This window comes from Pseudoliparis swirei, chromosome 17 (assembly GCF_029220125.1).
Source record: "Pseudoliparis swirei isolate HS2019 ecotype Mariana Trench chromosome 17, NWPU_hadal_v1, whole genome shotgun sequence".
NCBI lineage: Eukaryota > Metazoa > Chordata > Actinopteri > Perciformes > Liparidae > Pseudoliparis > Pseudoliparis swirei.
The window spans coordinates 18,911,334-18,925,791 of record NC_079404.1 but is presented as its reverse complement, the minus strand read 5'-3'; the positions used below and the strand labels follow the sequence as shown (position 1 = coordinate 18,925,791).

The 14,458-nt window shown below is 43.2% G+C and overlaps 1 protein-coding gene across 1 annotated transcript in view; it reads right to left on the bottom strand.

Annotated features, from left to right (window-relative positions):
* LOC130206805 (protein bicaudal C homolog 1-B-like) overlaps window positions 1–14,458 on the bottom strand; it is a 64,957-nt gene that overhangs the window by 7,358 nt on the left and 43,141 nt on the right. The window contains exons 7-17 of the mRNA XM_056434969.1: window positions 14,157–14,339; window positions 10,927–11,178; window positions 9,229–9,360; window positions 5,907–6,114; window positions 4,067–4,225; window positions 3,271–3,458; window positions 3,024–3,165; window positions 1,390–1,543; window positions 892–1,030; window positions 761–800; window positions 145–299 (exon numbers count right to left, since the gene is read on the bottom strand). Coding sequence (XP_056290944.1) covers window positions 145–299; window positions 761–800; window positions 892–1,030; window positions 1,390–1,543; window positions 3,024–3,165; window positions 3,271–3,458; window positions 4,067–4,225; window positions 5,907–6,114; window positions 9,229–9,360; window positions 10,927–11,178; window positions 14,157–14,339 — 1,752 coding nt within the window. The remainder of the gene's footprint in view (window positions 1–144; window positions 300–760; window positions 801–891; window positions 1,031–1,389; window positions 1,544–3,023; window positions 3,166–3,270; window positions 3,459–4,066; window positions 4,226–5,906; window positions 6,115–9,228; window positions 9,361–10,926; window positions 11,179–14,156; window positions 14,340–14,458) is intronic.

The window sequence follows — 14,458 nt, the reverse complement described above, 5'->3', positions numbered from 1 at the left end:
TTAACGAAGAGTTCGGACACTGCGCATCAGTAGAGGGGACGGAAACATCTACCTACAACGTACATGCTAAGACAAAGAAAACATTGCTTTAATATGAACGTGAAGACAGCAGTTATTTATCCAAGACGACAAAGCGTGGCTAACCTCGAAGGTGGTGCTCATGCTGGGCTTGTAGGAAACGTGATTGGCTCTGCGCAGCTCCTTGATGGTCTCAGCCGGCATGGACTTTGAGAAGCCCAGACCGCTCCAGGTGTTAGTCGGAGTCCGCACCTCAGTCACCACGGGCTTCTTTAACATCGCTGCGTGAATACAGACTTTCAGTGACACACCGACGGAGATAACACGAGGATATATTTCTTGTAAACATCTCAAATCTAGTCTGTATTTTTATGTCATCACTTGAATATTGTCCAGTTTGATATATTACATCCAGTGAGAAAAATATCAACTTGTTTAAGCATTGGATTTTACTGTATTTTATACACACATATTGAACCTTCTTGGCGTCGTTGTAAGCCCACATTTTTAGATAAGAGTTTTGTGTGTTTGAGCAATTATGGATCCAAAAAAGCTAAAAAGAATCAATGATGTTTCAGAGTTAGGATGAACAAGGGGAACGTTTTTCAGGGAACACATAATTATTGTGACCTTCAGATTTAGTGGCAGTGTTCACGAAAGGCGCATCCAGGCACCACTAATTAAATAAAATAAAAAATAGTCAACATTGAATTATTTGATCAGACAACAAATAACAACTAACCTTTGGTTGCCAACAGCTTCTTCTGTTCATAGTCAAATGCCTGAAATGACAGCACAGCGTTTTATTCCCTTATAATTTCAGAAAATCTCCAAAATGGTGTATTGTTTTTCTGTGCGTGTGTGTGTATCTACCTGGATGTTGGCGAAGGAGGTTTGTGGGTCCAGTCTGATTCGCTCCCTCTCAGCCGCTCGCTCGCTGCCGGGAGCCCGTTTATCGGCCACAGGGCTGTCTGAGGAGCTGGACTCGGCGTCCGAGAGGAGACAGTCGGAGCTGTTGGGAATACACACAAATATAGTTTAAAAAATGGATCTAGTCCTTCATCTCATTGTCTCCTCACCTCATCACAAAGGCTGGTCGCTCATACTGGTTTTCATCATGACAATTCTTCTAATAACCATGCTGTCCAGGGCGAGTGTGTGTAACACAGCCAATATGGGACAAAATAACCATCTCCTTCACTTTGGGTGTTAAAATCCAATTTTGTCAAACTTTTAAAAAATAAAATAAGTTTGCTTGGGTGAGGCCCCTGAATGCTATTTCACACCAGTGATTGTGCGACAGCATTTGCTGTAAAAGATGTCAGGAGAGATGCTGAGCAGGAGCAATGAGAGGTGTCGATTCAGACATACTGGAGGTGGGAGTTCTTGGTTCCCTGCAGCAGCTCCAGAGCCTGTCGCTTCCCTGATGACGTCTTACATGAAGCCAGCATCTGTTTCAGCTCAATGCCATTGGCTGAGTGCGAGGGGCTTCTGGGCATGCCCACTTCCACAAATGTGTCTGAACCTGAAGGAACCACACAAAAACATGATTTGATTATTTTCTTAACTTTTATCTCAGTTAAGCTCATTTAAAATGAGACATTTTTACAGCCGTAAGAAAATACAATATCGTAACAACTACAGCTGAAACGCTTCCCGTTTGATGTTATTTTTCAAAGTATGTCCGGTCCCTCAGTGTAAACGAGGTGTGAAGCCTGGTGGGCGTATACTATGCATGCATGTACTATGTGTGCATAAGTTTAAGTGTGACAAGTCTCAGTTGGAATCCTGGATTAATTAAAAACACAGCAGCTGTAATTATAGTGGTTTTCCTTCCAGCTCCTCTACTTTCAGCTTGTCAGGAACCTGCTCTGTGTAACAGGATGTGTGTGTGTGTGTGTGTGTGTGTATGCTGACTACATGCTCTGCTGTATAGCATAAAAATAATATGATGTCAGTCAATGTCATGAATTTCTCTGGGGTTTAATGTTTGAACAATCCCCCTGCACACTCTCATTCCAGAGTGGAGTCGGACTGGGCGAGCCAGTCCAAACACATTCTGGGACACAGGAGGTGGTAAGGGAGGGAGCGGAAACCTTACTGGGATGCACCGGATTGGGGGAGGACCAGCTCAGAAAACAGCAGGGAAAATGGAGATGCGTGAGAGTGAACGTTTGAGGGGAAAACCGCCGGCGTAAGACACAGAGGAAGCAAAGGCCTTTCTGAACCGCGAGCAGACCAGCAGTTAATCTGTCTCCGTTCCAACTCAATAAACGTAGTCAGAGGGAGGGTGAGGTTAGGGGGATAGTACAGAGAAACAGAAATAAGTTCATTCAAGGCATTTTTCTCCAAGTGGGTTTCAGGGTTACATAAATCTCAAGTGGAAAAGCTTAAATTGGACATTTGTGTTAAGTCGGCAAGGTCCAGCAGAGTTGAAAATGTGGACTGTTTAAAAAGAAATGGTCTATCCAAGGTTAAAATAAAGAGACTTTAAGTTTGTCACGACCATAACTGACCCGCAAGAGGGCAAGACTCCCAATATAAGTAGACTTAACAATAAACTTTAATACTTGATAAAAAAACAAAAAAAATTGCATGGCTAAAAGAACAAAATAGGCTCATATTTTGGATGGGGTAAAGAACAATAAAACTAAGATGCATTATTTAGGGCCTAATAGTCTGAATATACTGAAAACAGACGGGGTTGGCTGTCTGCATACAATGTTTTACATGTTCTTGGTAGCTTCAGCCTGCACAGTGATGTATTTCAGGATGCACGTGGCCCTTTGTCACATGGGCAGATTATCCAAAATCCTTCACGGCTACGAGGCCAGAATAAGTAGAATTTGCTATCACAACACTTTTCTTTCTAAAAAATATCCGATAAAAATCAAGTTGTAATAAAATCAGAGCAATAACTGTAGTTCAGACATATAGAAAAATCCCACAGAAAGTTGTAGGCTGGTTGAGTTTCTCTATATACTAGAAGATCATAAGAAGAATACCGTCATCTGGGCTGGACTTGCTGGACCGCGGTTCTGAAGGATTGTGTCCACTGGCCTCCTGGACCGAGTCACATGGGGCTGGGCTCAAAACGGTTTCTGCAAGGGACGCACTCGCTATCCTCCCGTAGACGGAGCTAGGATGCTATACATGCACATGTGGAGAAAAAACCCATAAAAGACACGTTTACTAAACAGAGAAGTCAAAGTGAACTCAAGGTAATGCAGCTCGGTGAATTACTGGGCCAACCTTGACGTGTCCGTTGAGGGTGCAGGGGCCCTTGGTGCAGTCCGGGACCCCGTTGGGCTGCTTATCTATGGGGGCGAGGCCAGGAGGAGGGGACGGCGTACTCTGTGTGTAACCCTGAACACTCGACAGCAGGATGCTACTCAATGTGGCCTGGGCGGCGGGGTGCAGCAGCAGCTGAGATGGGAAGCCTGAAAACACGAGCGGTGAAGAACGTAGCATTAACCATTTTAAACTTGTAGTCGCTCATCAGGGATATGTACAACGTTTTCCTTGAGACCTGCAGGTTTCTGTGTATTTGTCCATCCATCTATATTTATACAAAACCCAACAACATAAAACCCTGAGAGCATTAAAACAAAAGGATTAAGCACATTTTATCTGTGCAAATAAGCCAGTGAATCTTACCGTTTGTGGGTGCTTTGAGAATTACACTAAGTGCACTGCCGAGCAAATAGTGTCTAGATGGTCCCGGGCCATTGGCATACATTTAAATGAGTCAATACAGATTAAATGCACAGCATTTATCTTGATAGGCAGGCACAGTTATTGTTTCTGCTGCAGTGGGATCGCTGCAGGTATTTAATGAATAAAAATAAAAGTAAAAACCCTGTTAGAAACGGTCCACTAACTCTCCTCTTCACAACCGCTGCGTCGTCTTCAAGCACATTTTTTATCACATGGATAATTGCAATCAGATGCAGAAAAATGGAAAATTGCAAATGTAGCTGTTATATCATTAGCGCCATATCTTATAAAAAGAAAAGAAAAAAGAAGACGACATGGCCAATAAGCAGACCGTGGGTGCTGGTGAGTGAGCTGGGCCAGAGGGATGTGGCGGGTGTGGGGGTGCTCGGGCTCTGGGTCTGCATCGGGTTCATGGAGGAGTTCAAGCTGTTGAGGACAGCGTTCGGTGCAGCAGAGTTGAGAGAGTGGGCCGCCGCCGCTCCCAGGAAACCTGAGCGGAACAGAAAGGAGGGAGCAGGGGATGAATGGATCAGCGGTGGTCCCGTCGAAGCACAGAGACATCATTCAAGCTAATCACATGTTGCACTCAGGCCTTCAAAAAACTGGAATTTCATCAAACTGTCATCAACCAGAGAGCAAATTAGAGGAAGAATTTCCTGAATTTCTACAAGGTCGTGAATGCTAAAGTACATAACTCGTATGTCCTCATACCCAATAAAACCATGTTATTGAGAGCACCAACAATGTGGCGCTCGGTGTCTTAACCCAAACACAGCGTATGAAAACAGAAAGAAGCAGTTCTGTGGCTTTAACAAGGGGCTCGTTTGGCTCCAGGAATAAGGCCCAGTCTTCTTCTGGCTGACGGGCCTGTAATCTGAGGAAAAGAAGCATGTAGCAATTACTAAAAAGGCCAGGATGTGGCGGTCCACATTTCACCCCCGGGCCCTGGGTTTAAAACGAGACAGCGAGCGAGAGGGATTCTTCTGCACCGAAAAACTTTATTGTGAGCAATTAAAAAACTTTTTATTTTTTTATTTAATTGTCCCATCTCATTTGGTGGGGATTCAAGGACGTCAAATAAAACGTAATCCCAAAATCGGACAAAATTAAATAGAAAATAGAATCCAGATTTAACTCTTCTACAGTTGCAAAGAATTTGACCCAAACATACAGACTGGATATCAGTGCTCACATGGTCCTTAGAAACCCATGGTCGCACATATAGATAGGATATTATTAAATTATTGTCATAATACTCCTCTCTCAAACATGGGAGCGAAGTGAATATAATGGTGTCTGTGCTGTGGTCAGCATTTTATGATAAAGATACACAAAACAATAAATCTATTGCTGGTGTGTGCTAACAGCCATGATCTACTTCCTGCCAGCTCATTCCATCATCTGCTTTTCCAATATCCACTGACGCATAACTAATGTCCTCATTTCCATGTTCTCAAAGTCAAACATCATATGAGAGCTAAAAACAGATAACTGGAGTTAAATATACAACAAAAACAAAAATCGTTCTAAAGAAATCCATTTAAGTCACCCTTGGAAACAAATCGCCTCTTCCAGGCTGAACTTGGACTTCATGTTGAGGTCAGCGCTGCAGACAAAAACTCCTCCGCCAGTTCTAACCGTTCATCACTCGATGATTCATGAGCTCACGATTTGTTCAAAGTGGCGCAACTAAAATCTAATTTGAGGTTATTTTCTGATCAAAAATGTGGACATGCGGGACGCATTCCTCGGCATGATAATCATACCATCGTGGTGAGGTCAGTCCTGCAGAAGAACAACTCCTACTGTAAAGTGCATACAGATGACGGTGCCATGACTCACTAGCTGTGATTTATGTGGACGTTGAGGAGATATTTGTGTCCGATTAAGAAAAATCACTCGCACCCAGGGATTCGGTTAACCAGGTGATAACAAGCGTATGAGGAGATCCGGCCCAGAGAGCGCTTCAATAGATGTGTCGCTCAGGGAGAACTCTCTCTCCCCGTGTGACGTTGACGTATGAGGGCATTATCTCCCCTGCAAAGACATTTCATCTTTAAAGCATTTGCTGGAAGGAAAAAGAGGGTCACTTCTTTATCTTTGGACACCAGTCTTTTCCTCGCGGTGTGGAGAAGAAGAAAAAAGGAAGAAAGTTGTATATAGTGTCATACCCAGATTGCTCAGCCCCAGGCCAGCTGAGGCCAGGATGTCCAGGCCAACGGGGCAGATGAAGGACGGGGACGGGACGGTGGCGGCGGGATTCAACAACACGGACGGCGAGGAGGAGGACGACACGCCGCTGCTCTCCAGACCCAGGAGGCACTTTCGGGCTTCGTACATGTTCACTGCATTCCTCTCGACACTCTTGACTATGACGGACTGAGAGGCGATGGAGAAAAGAATAAGACAGGTGGAGTGGAAAAGGACGTGAGAGGAAAACGTGAAGGAGAGAGTCAGAAGAGAAGGGAGGGTAAGGACGTGAGAGAGAGAAGAACGAAGACAGGGGGGGGGGGGGATAGATATGAAAGGGAATGTTGGCAGCAGAGAGAGGGAGGATGAGGGGGAGACAAACATAAAGGGGAGGAAGGAAGAGGGAATTAGGATAGATTGGAAGGATAAACATTGATGTAGTGTGGGAGAGAGATGGAGACACAGTTTGAGGGAAAGCTTTTTTGAATCGCATAACAATAACATAATAATATCTCGCTCATTGATCGGATTGAAGAGCATGTGAGGCAACGCTCGACTGGTAAACCGTGAGGCACTAAAATCACCAAAATAATGAATGATAAAACAGGATATAATTTAAAATCAGTTAGAAAAAAAACGACATCTACATTTTCCACATTTCCTTATGAAACATCAAATAAAAACGGTAAGTGAGCACACATCCCGTTGCGGCTACGGGAGCGGCGAGCCTACGACATGCATTTGGACGGGTCCTTTTGGATTACTGCTGTCGCCTCGTTAAAAGGGTTTCTTAAGAGGATCTGGGCTGGGGCCGTGTTTACACTGGCACCTCAACGTCAGTCCCCACGGGCACGCCGGGTTCGGGCACCGAGCCCCTGGCTCAGGGTGGGACGTGGGCACCTCGAAGAGACGGGCGGGACCGGGCCAAGTGCTGGAATGGGATTAGCACATTGCACGACGGTGGACCGCGAGCAGCATCAGAGCTCGGCTTTGGAAACAACGCAGAGTTTGTAAATCACATTATAAAATGGACAGGATCAAAATATTTCCAGAATTATATTCCATTTAATAAAAAGTAGAATGAGCGTACCTCTAATTCACGTTAAGAACAAGCGAATCAAGTCGGTTATTATTTAGTTGGAACAGACGGCTCGAGTCCAACAGGTGAGCCGCGCACGGCCGGCTGCGATTCCCCACTGGGACCGATGAGGATGATGCCAGAACTCTCCTCAGCGTTGGCGTGACACGATTCCTCTCGGTACGAGGTTTCCAGTTTTTTCCGTTTGGATTTCATCAAACGGCAATGAAATGTGACAGAGATTTATATTTCACTTCAATGTCATGCTGTGGCGTTTGCCGGAGGGTAATTCTCCGATGGAACAGTGGCTCCTCTATTGCGTGGTGCTCTCTGCCAGACGCGGCATTCGAGTGGGACGGCAGCTTGGTGTTTCTCACGGTGAGAAATTAGGATGTGTTTACTTTTAAAGTTTGTTTAAATATTACATTTCATCTTTCTTGTTCATTCTCTAACATCGCGGCGAAAAAAAGAAAATAGTTCCGAAAAACGTGTGTTGAAGACCGGGACGTTGGAGTGTTTCACCGCCACGAGCCAATTGTTCGAATTTTCACGGCAATCAAAATAACAATAATAATGTTAAACTAGTTTTCTGCGTGCGCAAAGTGTATCATGTTCTTTCCAGGATGTTCATTTCTTTGTAAAGTACCTGGCAAAGTAAATGCTCAGTTCTGCAAGGCGATATAAAAATATGATATTAAGATGGCCGGATAGCAATATTCAAAACAATGTGTGTGCATAAAGGCATATATGTGCATGTGGTACACTCAAGTCAGTTTTTATGTCTTCTCTTTACTGCCATTTTATGTTTTTTACTGCCCTTAACCCTCCTGTTGCCTTAGGGTCAATTTGACCCCATTCAATGTTTAACCCTCCTGTTACTTTTATATTTACTGACATATTTTACCCTTCCAGTCAATTTGACCCCAGCAATTAAAACCTCCAGAAAATTATTAGAATTAATATTGTTTTCCAAGTTTAAGTGTGAGGTACTTTATGTTTGTTTGTTGACTACCGAAATAGCCCTTTAAATATATAAAAAAGTTGATATTTCTTATATGTTTGACACAGTGAAAAACAGCCTGGGGTCAAATTGACCCGAAAGAACACCGACATTAAACATTGAATGCGGTCAAATTGACCCGAAGGTAACAGGAGGGTTAACATGCTCAGTAGATGTGGTGCTGGACACACTGTAAACCTGATGAAGAACGCGTCGCTACTAGAGGATGTTTTAACTTCTACCAAGTCTGCAGCCATGCTCGCTGCTCTGTGAGGCTTTGAGCTACATGCTAACATCAGCATGCTCACAATGGCAATACTAACTTGCCGATCTAACAATTTGCACTGCATACACGGTACAATGGAGGTTGGTGGGCATTGGTCATTAGTTTTTCCAGGTATCTCTTGTATTTAGGCATTTAAAAGCCTATCCAGAAACATGGACGTCAAACTAGCTCGGGTTGAACATACTGTTGTATGTGGCATCGGTGCTAGATATTGGATTGGATTCAATCTGTTGTCATTGCACAGAGTACATATGTATGTATGTATATGTACATGTGTATATTTATTGTCAGCTATTACATTCTTATTTGTTTTTTATTTTTATGGGTTGCTTTAACTATGTTTTAATCGGTTTTATTTGTTTTCACTATATGTGTGGCACTGAGATTCTTTGAAGGAAGAGTGCGATAAAAATGAAATGCATTATTTATTATTATATGTATATATATATAGGTATATGTATATGGTTCTCTGAAATAATTTTTTTCGTGCAATTATAGGTTAGGGCACTTCTAAGCTTGATAGCTTCAGCCTCGACCCTTTCGGTCAGCAACTTTCTTCTTTTGTTGAATTTTGTATATTTCGCTGATCAAAATAAACTAAACTAAGTGCAGGTTCACAGGCAACAACATTTATTCTCTGCATTTAACCCATCCTTAGTTATTAAGGAGCATATTTATTGTGGACATATTCAAATTGTGGCCTGAGGAGGCTACATTAAATGTCGAAGGACTCTGCAAAGTTAATTAAATGCATAATCAGGGCAGCGTGAATGCGTGTGCAGAACGTCAACAGCAATCCATCTGATAATGGTCAAGAAATGTCAGTCTATTGTAAAAGTGACTGTCCGACCTCTCCCTCCATCGAGCCCCACTGAGAACAAGGCTAGAAATCCACTGAATCTCTCATCGTGCTGTGCAATTGAAAGCCCGGTGTCCTACCTTGCTGGGTTGTTTTGGCTTTGGTTTGATACTGATGAAGACATCGAGCTGCTCCATTAGTGCCGTGATACACTGGGGCTCCACCTCAATGTCCTCCTTAATGTCAAACATTAACACCAGAGGCAAGCAGCCCTGTGGAGCAAACACAAAATACGTTTATCATGTCAGCTGCAGACTAATATTCCTCAGAGCCGGGCGAGTACAGTGCAACATGACCATGTTCCTACTTTATAAGCTATTTCCCTTTATACTATATTATTTGTAGATCTACATGTTTGGCATGCCAATAAATGCAACATTACTGCTAAATTTCTACCACAGAGAGCTGGGAAAATTCCACCAAGAGCAATCAGTTTTGTATGATCACCACCACAGACATCTATATTTTTGGCTGAATGCTGGACAGCGCGCCTATTGTGAGTGGGTGTAATTAGCAGCACAGCTTAGAGCCTCCTCCTCCTCCTCCTCCTCCTCAAGTTGTTTTACGGCCTCACTCCAATCAGACAGTGAGAGGCTCCCTGTTGTGCGTCCAGACTTAGAGAGTCATGTTTAACCACTGCAACAACTTTGGCATTTGCTAAATGTCTTCGGGGCCAAATGGGAGACCGCAGACAAAGAAGGCTGCGGCAGAATTACTGCCCCACATTATGGATCTCCAAACAGAAAGCTGAAGCCACTCGGGGCCCCCGAGATGTCTCATGTGCACCAGCTCGGCAGAAGCGTTTAGCCAATGGCAATTAAACCACCATCACTTTTACACATTTTTGAAACAAACATCTGATTATGTTCCCGAGGAATTCAGATCCGGGGAGCCTCAGCGGTCGCAGACTCACAGGCAACAATGCAAGAATGACCACAGAGCATTTTTTAATTTAAATGTGAAGCGCTTTCACAGGGTCCAAAAGACGGTAACGTGCCGGCCTCTGCATAACAGTCTGGGCTGACGTTTAAGTCCACCAAAATCAACTGCGTACGCACGCCAGACCATTATCATTCCACAGAGAAGGATCGTCTGTGTACAGTCAGGACTCAAGCCAAGTGGATGCAAATGTGTGTGTTCATCTCTCATGCAGGTATGTGGCTCGAAGTCACGCAGGCTCAGCTGGAGTCGGCTGCAGATGGTTGGACACATGAACGATTCAGCGGCAGAGCCGAGCAAATCTATCACGGGGCTACACAAAACCCCAAAAAGGCAATCATGGTTTACTTCTTAAATCCCATCTCAAAACCCACGCATCCCATGATGAATGTTAGTGAAATAACTACATCCATTAAAGTTACCACAGTTGCCTGTGGAATCTGTACATGTAAAGAATATAATGCCAAAGCCATCCCTGACCCCCCAAAACAAAGCTGAGCAGTTCACAGGGTTCTTACACATTTTGACCGATGGATTTCCATGACCTTTCCATGACTTTAAACCAAATGTCCATGACCAAACTGAAATCTCAGTATAAACATTAAAACTGTAGAAAATGTTGCGTATTGAGAGCGTACGCCGGCTTATATTTTGAGCGTCTTTCTTTAAAAAAATATATTAATTATTTCAAACTCGGCGTAAATGAACACGTGATTTAAACAAATTTCCATGACTTTTCCAAAACTTTTATGATTTAAGTTTTTACCATGAATTTTCCAGGTTTTCCACAACCGTACGAACCCTGTTATTTCCCCGCAGCGCACACAGAAGGTACCCACCATGAGGTACTGCCGTGCCAGGCAGACTGATTCAATGGTGCCTTGAATGTAGACCGTGGATTTCTTCTGGGGGCTGTTCGGGTCGGGGAAGTGGATCTGGGCCCCCGTCCGCTGGGTGATGTGCTTGATGTTGCTGCCATTGCGGCCCTTCATGAAGAGGTGGTGCTGGGGTGCGATGTCCAGGTGGGTGGTGACGGAGATGGTGCTTGCCAGGCTCCCAGCCAAATGCTCCAACAGCAGAGCTGTACCTCTCTGGGGAAACGAGGATGACAAGCCAATGTAACGGGTAATATGACAATATATGAAGGACGTATAAGAAAATACACGTACAATTTAATAAGACCAAGAGTCGACATTCATTTTGTGAAACTAGGCCAAGTCGTCAAGGTATAGGGCGGAAATTAAACATTATTTTATATTGTAGATCATTTTTATGATTAATTGATTAGTCGTTTGGTTTCCTAAGGATGACCTTCTCAAATGTCTCGTTTTGTACACATCTCAAAACACTCAGTTTGACAACCATGCTATCAGAGTTTCTAATAACAATTTTTATAAATCATTTAAATTTTTTTGTCTATGTCTTATAATTGCTTATATTGCTAAACCAACATTCCAAAACACCCACATATTCAATTAATTACGATATAAAACAGAGAAAGGGCGAAACTCCTCCCAGCTGAGGCTGGAACTAGCAGATGTCTTTCATTTGTGTTTTATAGATACATAATTCAAACCATTAATCTAGAATCAACAAATCAACATTGCTGTAGATAAAGCTTTTGTCAATTGCACAATTTATTATCACCATTGCACTTATCTATGTACGTACAAGCAGTGAACAGTGTGAGGGTCAATATAAAAAAAATATTCCAACTCATTATGGATGCCTGATAGTTTTAGGATTAAACAATGAGCATAATGGACAATTTATGGACTCGCACAAATCTAAAACAATGAAATCCCATGAAAAAAATCAAGAAAGCTGGAACAATATTTAAATTAGAGCAATTGTCAGACTGAGCAGTGGAGCCATGTTGCCTTTTGGCCACAGAAAACATTGTTTTTTCTCTTTATAATCAATGGAAACTATTATATTTTCCACTGCATCTGCCGGCCTGTTGAACAACCTCATTCCTTTCTGGCTCTGCAAACCATCTCTCGGGCCAGTAAAGCAAGTCATTTCCAGCGTGCAACGAGAATCCACACACTGCGGCCAGCAGAATACAACAATCCACGGCGGTTTTGGCAATCAAAGGTATTCTCAGTGTCTCACACCACCACATAACAAGGCACACATATTCCTCTAATCTTCGAGCCTTCATCTGTCATACTTCCCCATCCCGAATGAACCCCCAGACCACACACACACACACACACACACACACACACACACACACACACACACACACACACACACACACACACACACACACACACACACACACACACACACACACACACACACACACACACACACACACACACACACACACACACACACACACAATTCCAAAGCATACAGTATCACCTTAAATGAGAGACAATAGTTTGATTAAAACAGACATTTATGTCTTTTCGGTGAAGGTGCGTTCACTTGCAGCACGAAAAGTTTGCGCTGCAAATATGAAGAGCGTATGCTGGCTTATATTTTGAGTGTCATTCTTTTAAAAGCATATTACTTATTTAAAACTCAGCGTAAATGCACATATGAATATTTCAAATTTCCATGACTTTTCCAAAACTTTTGGGATGTTTTTTTCCAGGACTTTTTCAGGCCTGGAAATAACCATTTTACAATTCCATGACTTTTCCAGGTTTTCCATGACCTTACGAACCCTGTATACACTGTACACCCAAGACGGTGAACGGATGCACATGCAAATACATCACTGGATAAATAACTGCATGGATGAACATATGCCAAATGCAGCCACTGGTAAACAGAACTGAGCTCCATATTGTTAACGGAGGCTCTGGAGTGGAAAGAAGTGAGTCGGTAGGCATGACTTGGCAGAGATGATGAATGGATGCCTCGGCAGAATTTGATTAGCCACAACTCAGATACCAGTTGAGGAAGTGCACCTGTGTGCAGACATAACATATACCATATGTTGTTGCAGAGTTGAAACAGCAAGAAACACCCAAGTCCGTTTGAAATAATACTCGAGAGAGTCTCCCTCCTACTGGAGAGCTGAACCAGCAGCTGTCCAACTCGAGTGACCAAACATCTCTCAGCCCCTGTGGTGCTGAAAGTAATGAGGCACTTAAAACGAGAAGAGTGAGGAACGCCGACAGTGTCGGTGGGCCTTGACGCGGTGCAGCTCTGGAAACCTTCTCTTGGTGTGTAACTCAAATATTGTTACAGGGAAATGACTGACAAGGAGAGCCCAGCTCAGGGTTGGGTTAGTTATTCTAGCAACTTTAACAGGACACACGCTGGCTGTGGGGGGAGGTCAAACTATGACCTTTAGGATTTGGTCTCTTCGTCCTTTTGCTCTAATTTAACAGAATCTATATTGTTGTCGTTGGTCAATTAGTACGGAAGCTGTTGTCTTCAGGGTTCTTACACATTTTGACTAATGGATTTCCAGGACTTTTCCAGGACTTTAAACCAAATTTCCATGACCAAACTGAAATCTCAGTGTATACATGAAAGTGAGAAAATTGAGTATTTAAACAATGACAATTATCCAGACTGCTACCCGAGCTATGGCCAGTGAACTTTCCAGTTAAGGTGCGTTCACTTACCACGCGGAAAAACTATAATTGCGTCGGCAGCTTATATTTTGAGCGTCTTTCTTTTAAAAACATATTAATTATTTCAAACTCAACGTAAATGAGGATGTGATTATAACTAATTTCCATGACTTTTCCAAAACGTTTGGGATTAAAACATTTTCCATGACTTTTCCACGCCTGGAAATTACCATTTTAAAATTCCATGACTTTTCCAGGTTTTCCATGACCATACAAACCCTGTGTCCTATATGGAACATAATTTAGCCGTAAAACAATTATTCAATGGACATCAAATTATTAGACAACAATTTTTACATGTTTTCTGAATTGCTTAAGTCACTTATGAAGCAAGCCATCACATTCCAGCGGCTGGAATGCGATTTGCTGCGTTTCTTTATTTCATGAATTTGTAAATGTCTTTTTTTCCAGGCACTGATCAGTCACTCAACTATCCAATATTCACTCAAAAATTAAGAGCCCCTCCCCACCTTGACGGCGTTGGCGTTGTTCTGCGAGCCGCGAACCACTCCGGTGGCCCTGTAGAGGCGGGTCGGGGGCTTGAAGGAGACGGTGAGGCTGTAGGTCTGCGAGATGTGCTGCACGGTGGGGGAGCTGGGGTCAGACTGCATGATGGCGGGAAGCTCGAAAGACAGCACGAGAGGAAGCAGCTCCTGCAATATGGAGGCGCAGAAAGAGAAATGAGAAAACCACCAGCATGCTGAAATACTGCCGCTATGATACGTTTGATAGATTATCATTATGCTGCCAGTGCTGCTGCCAGAAAAGATAG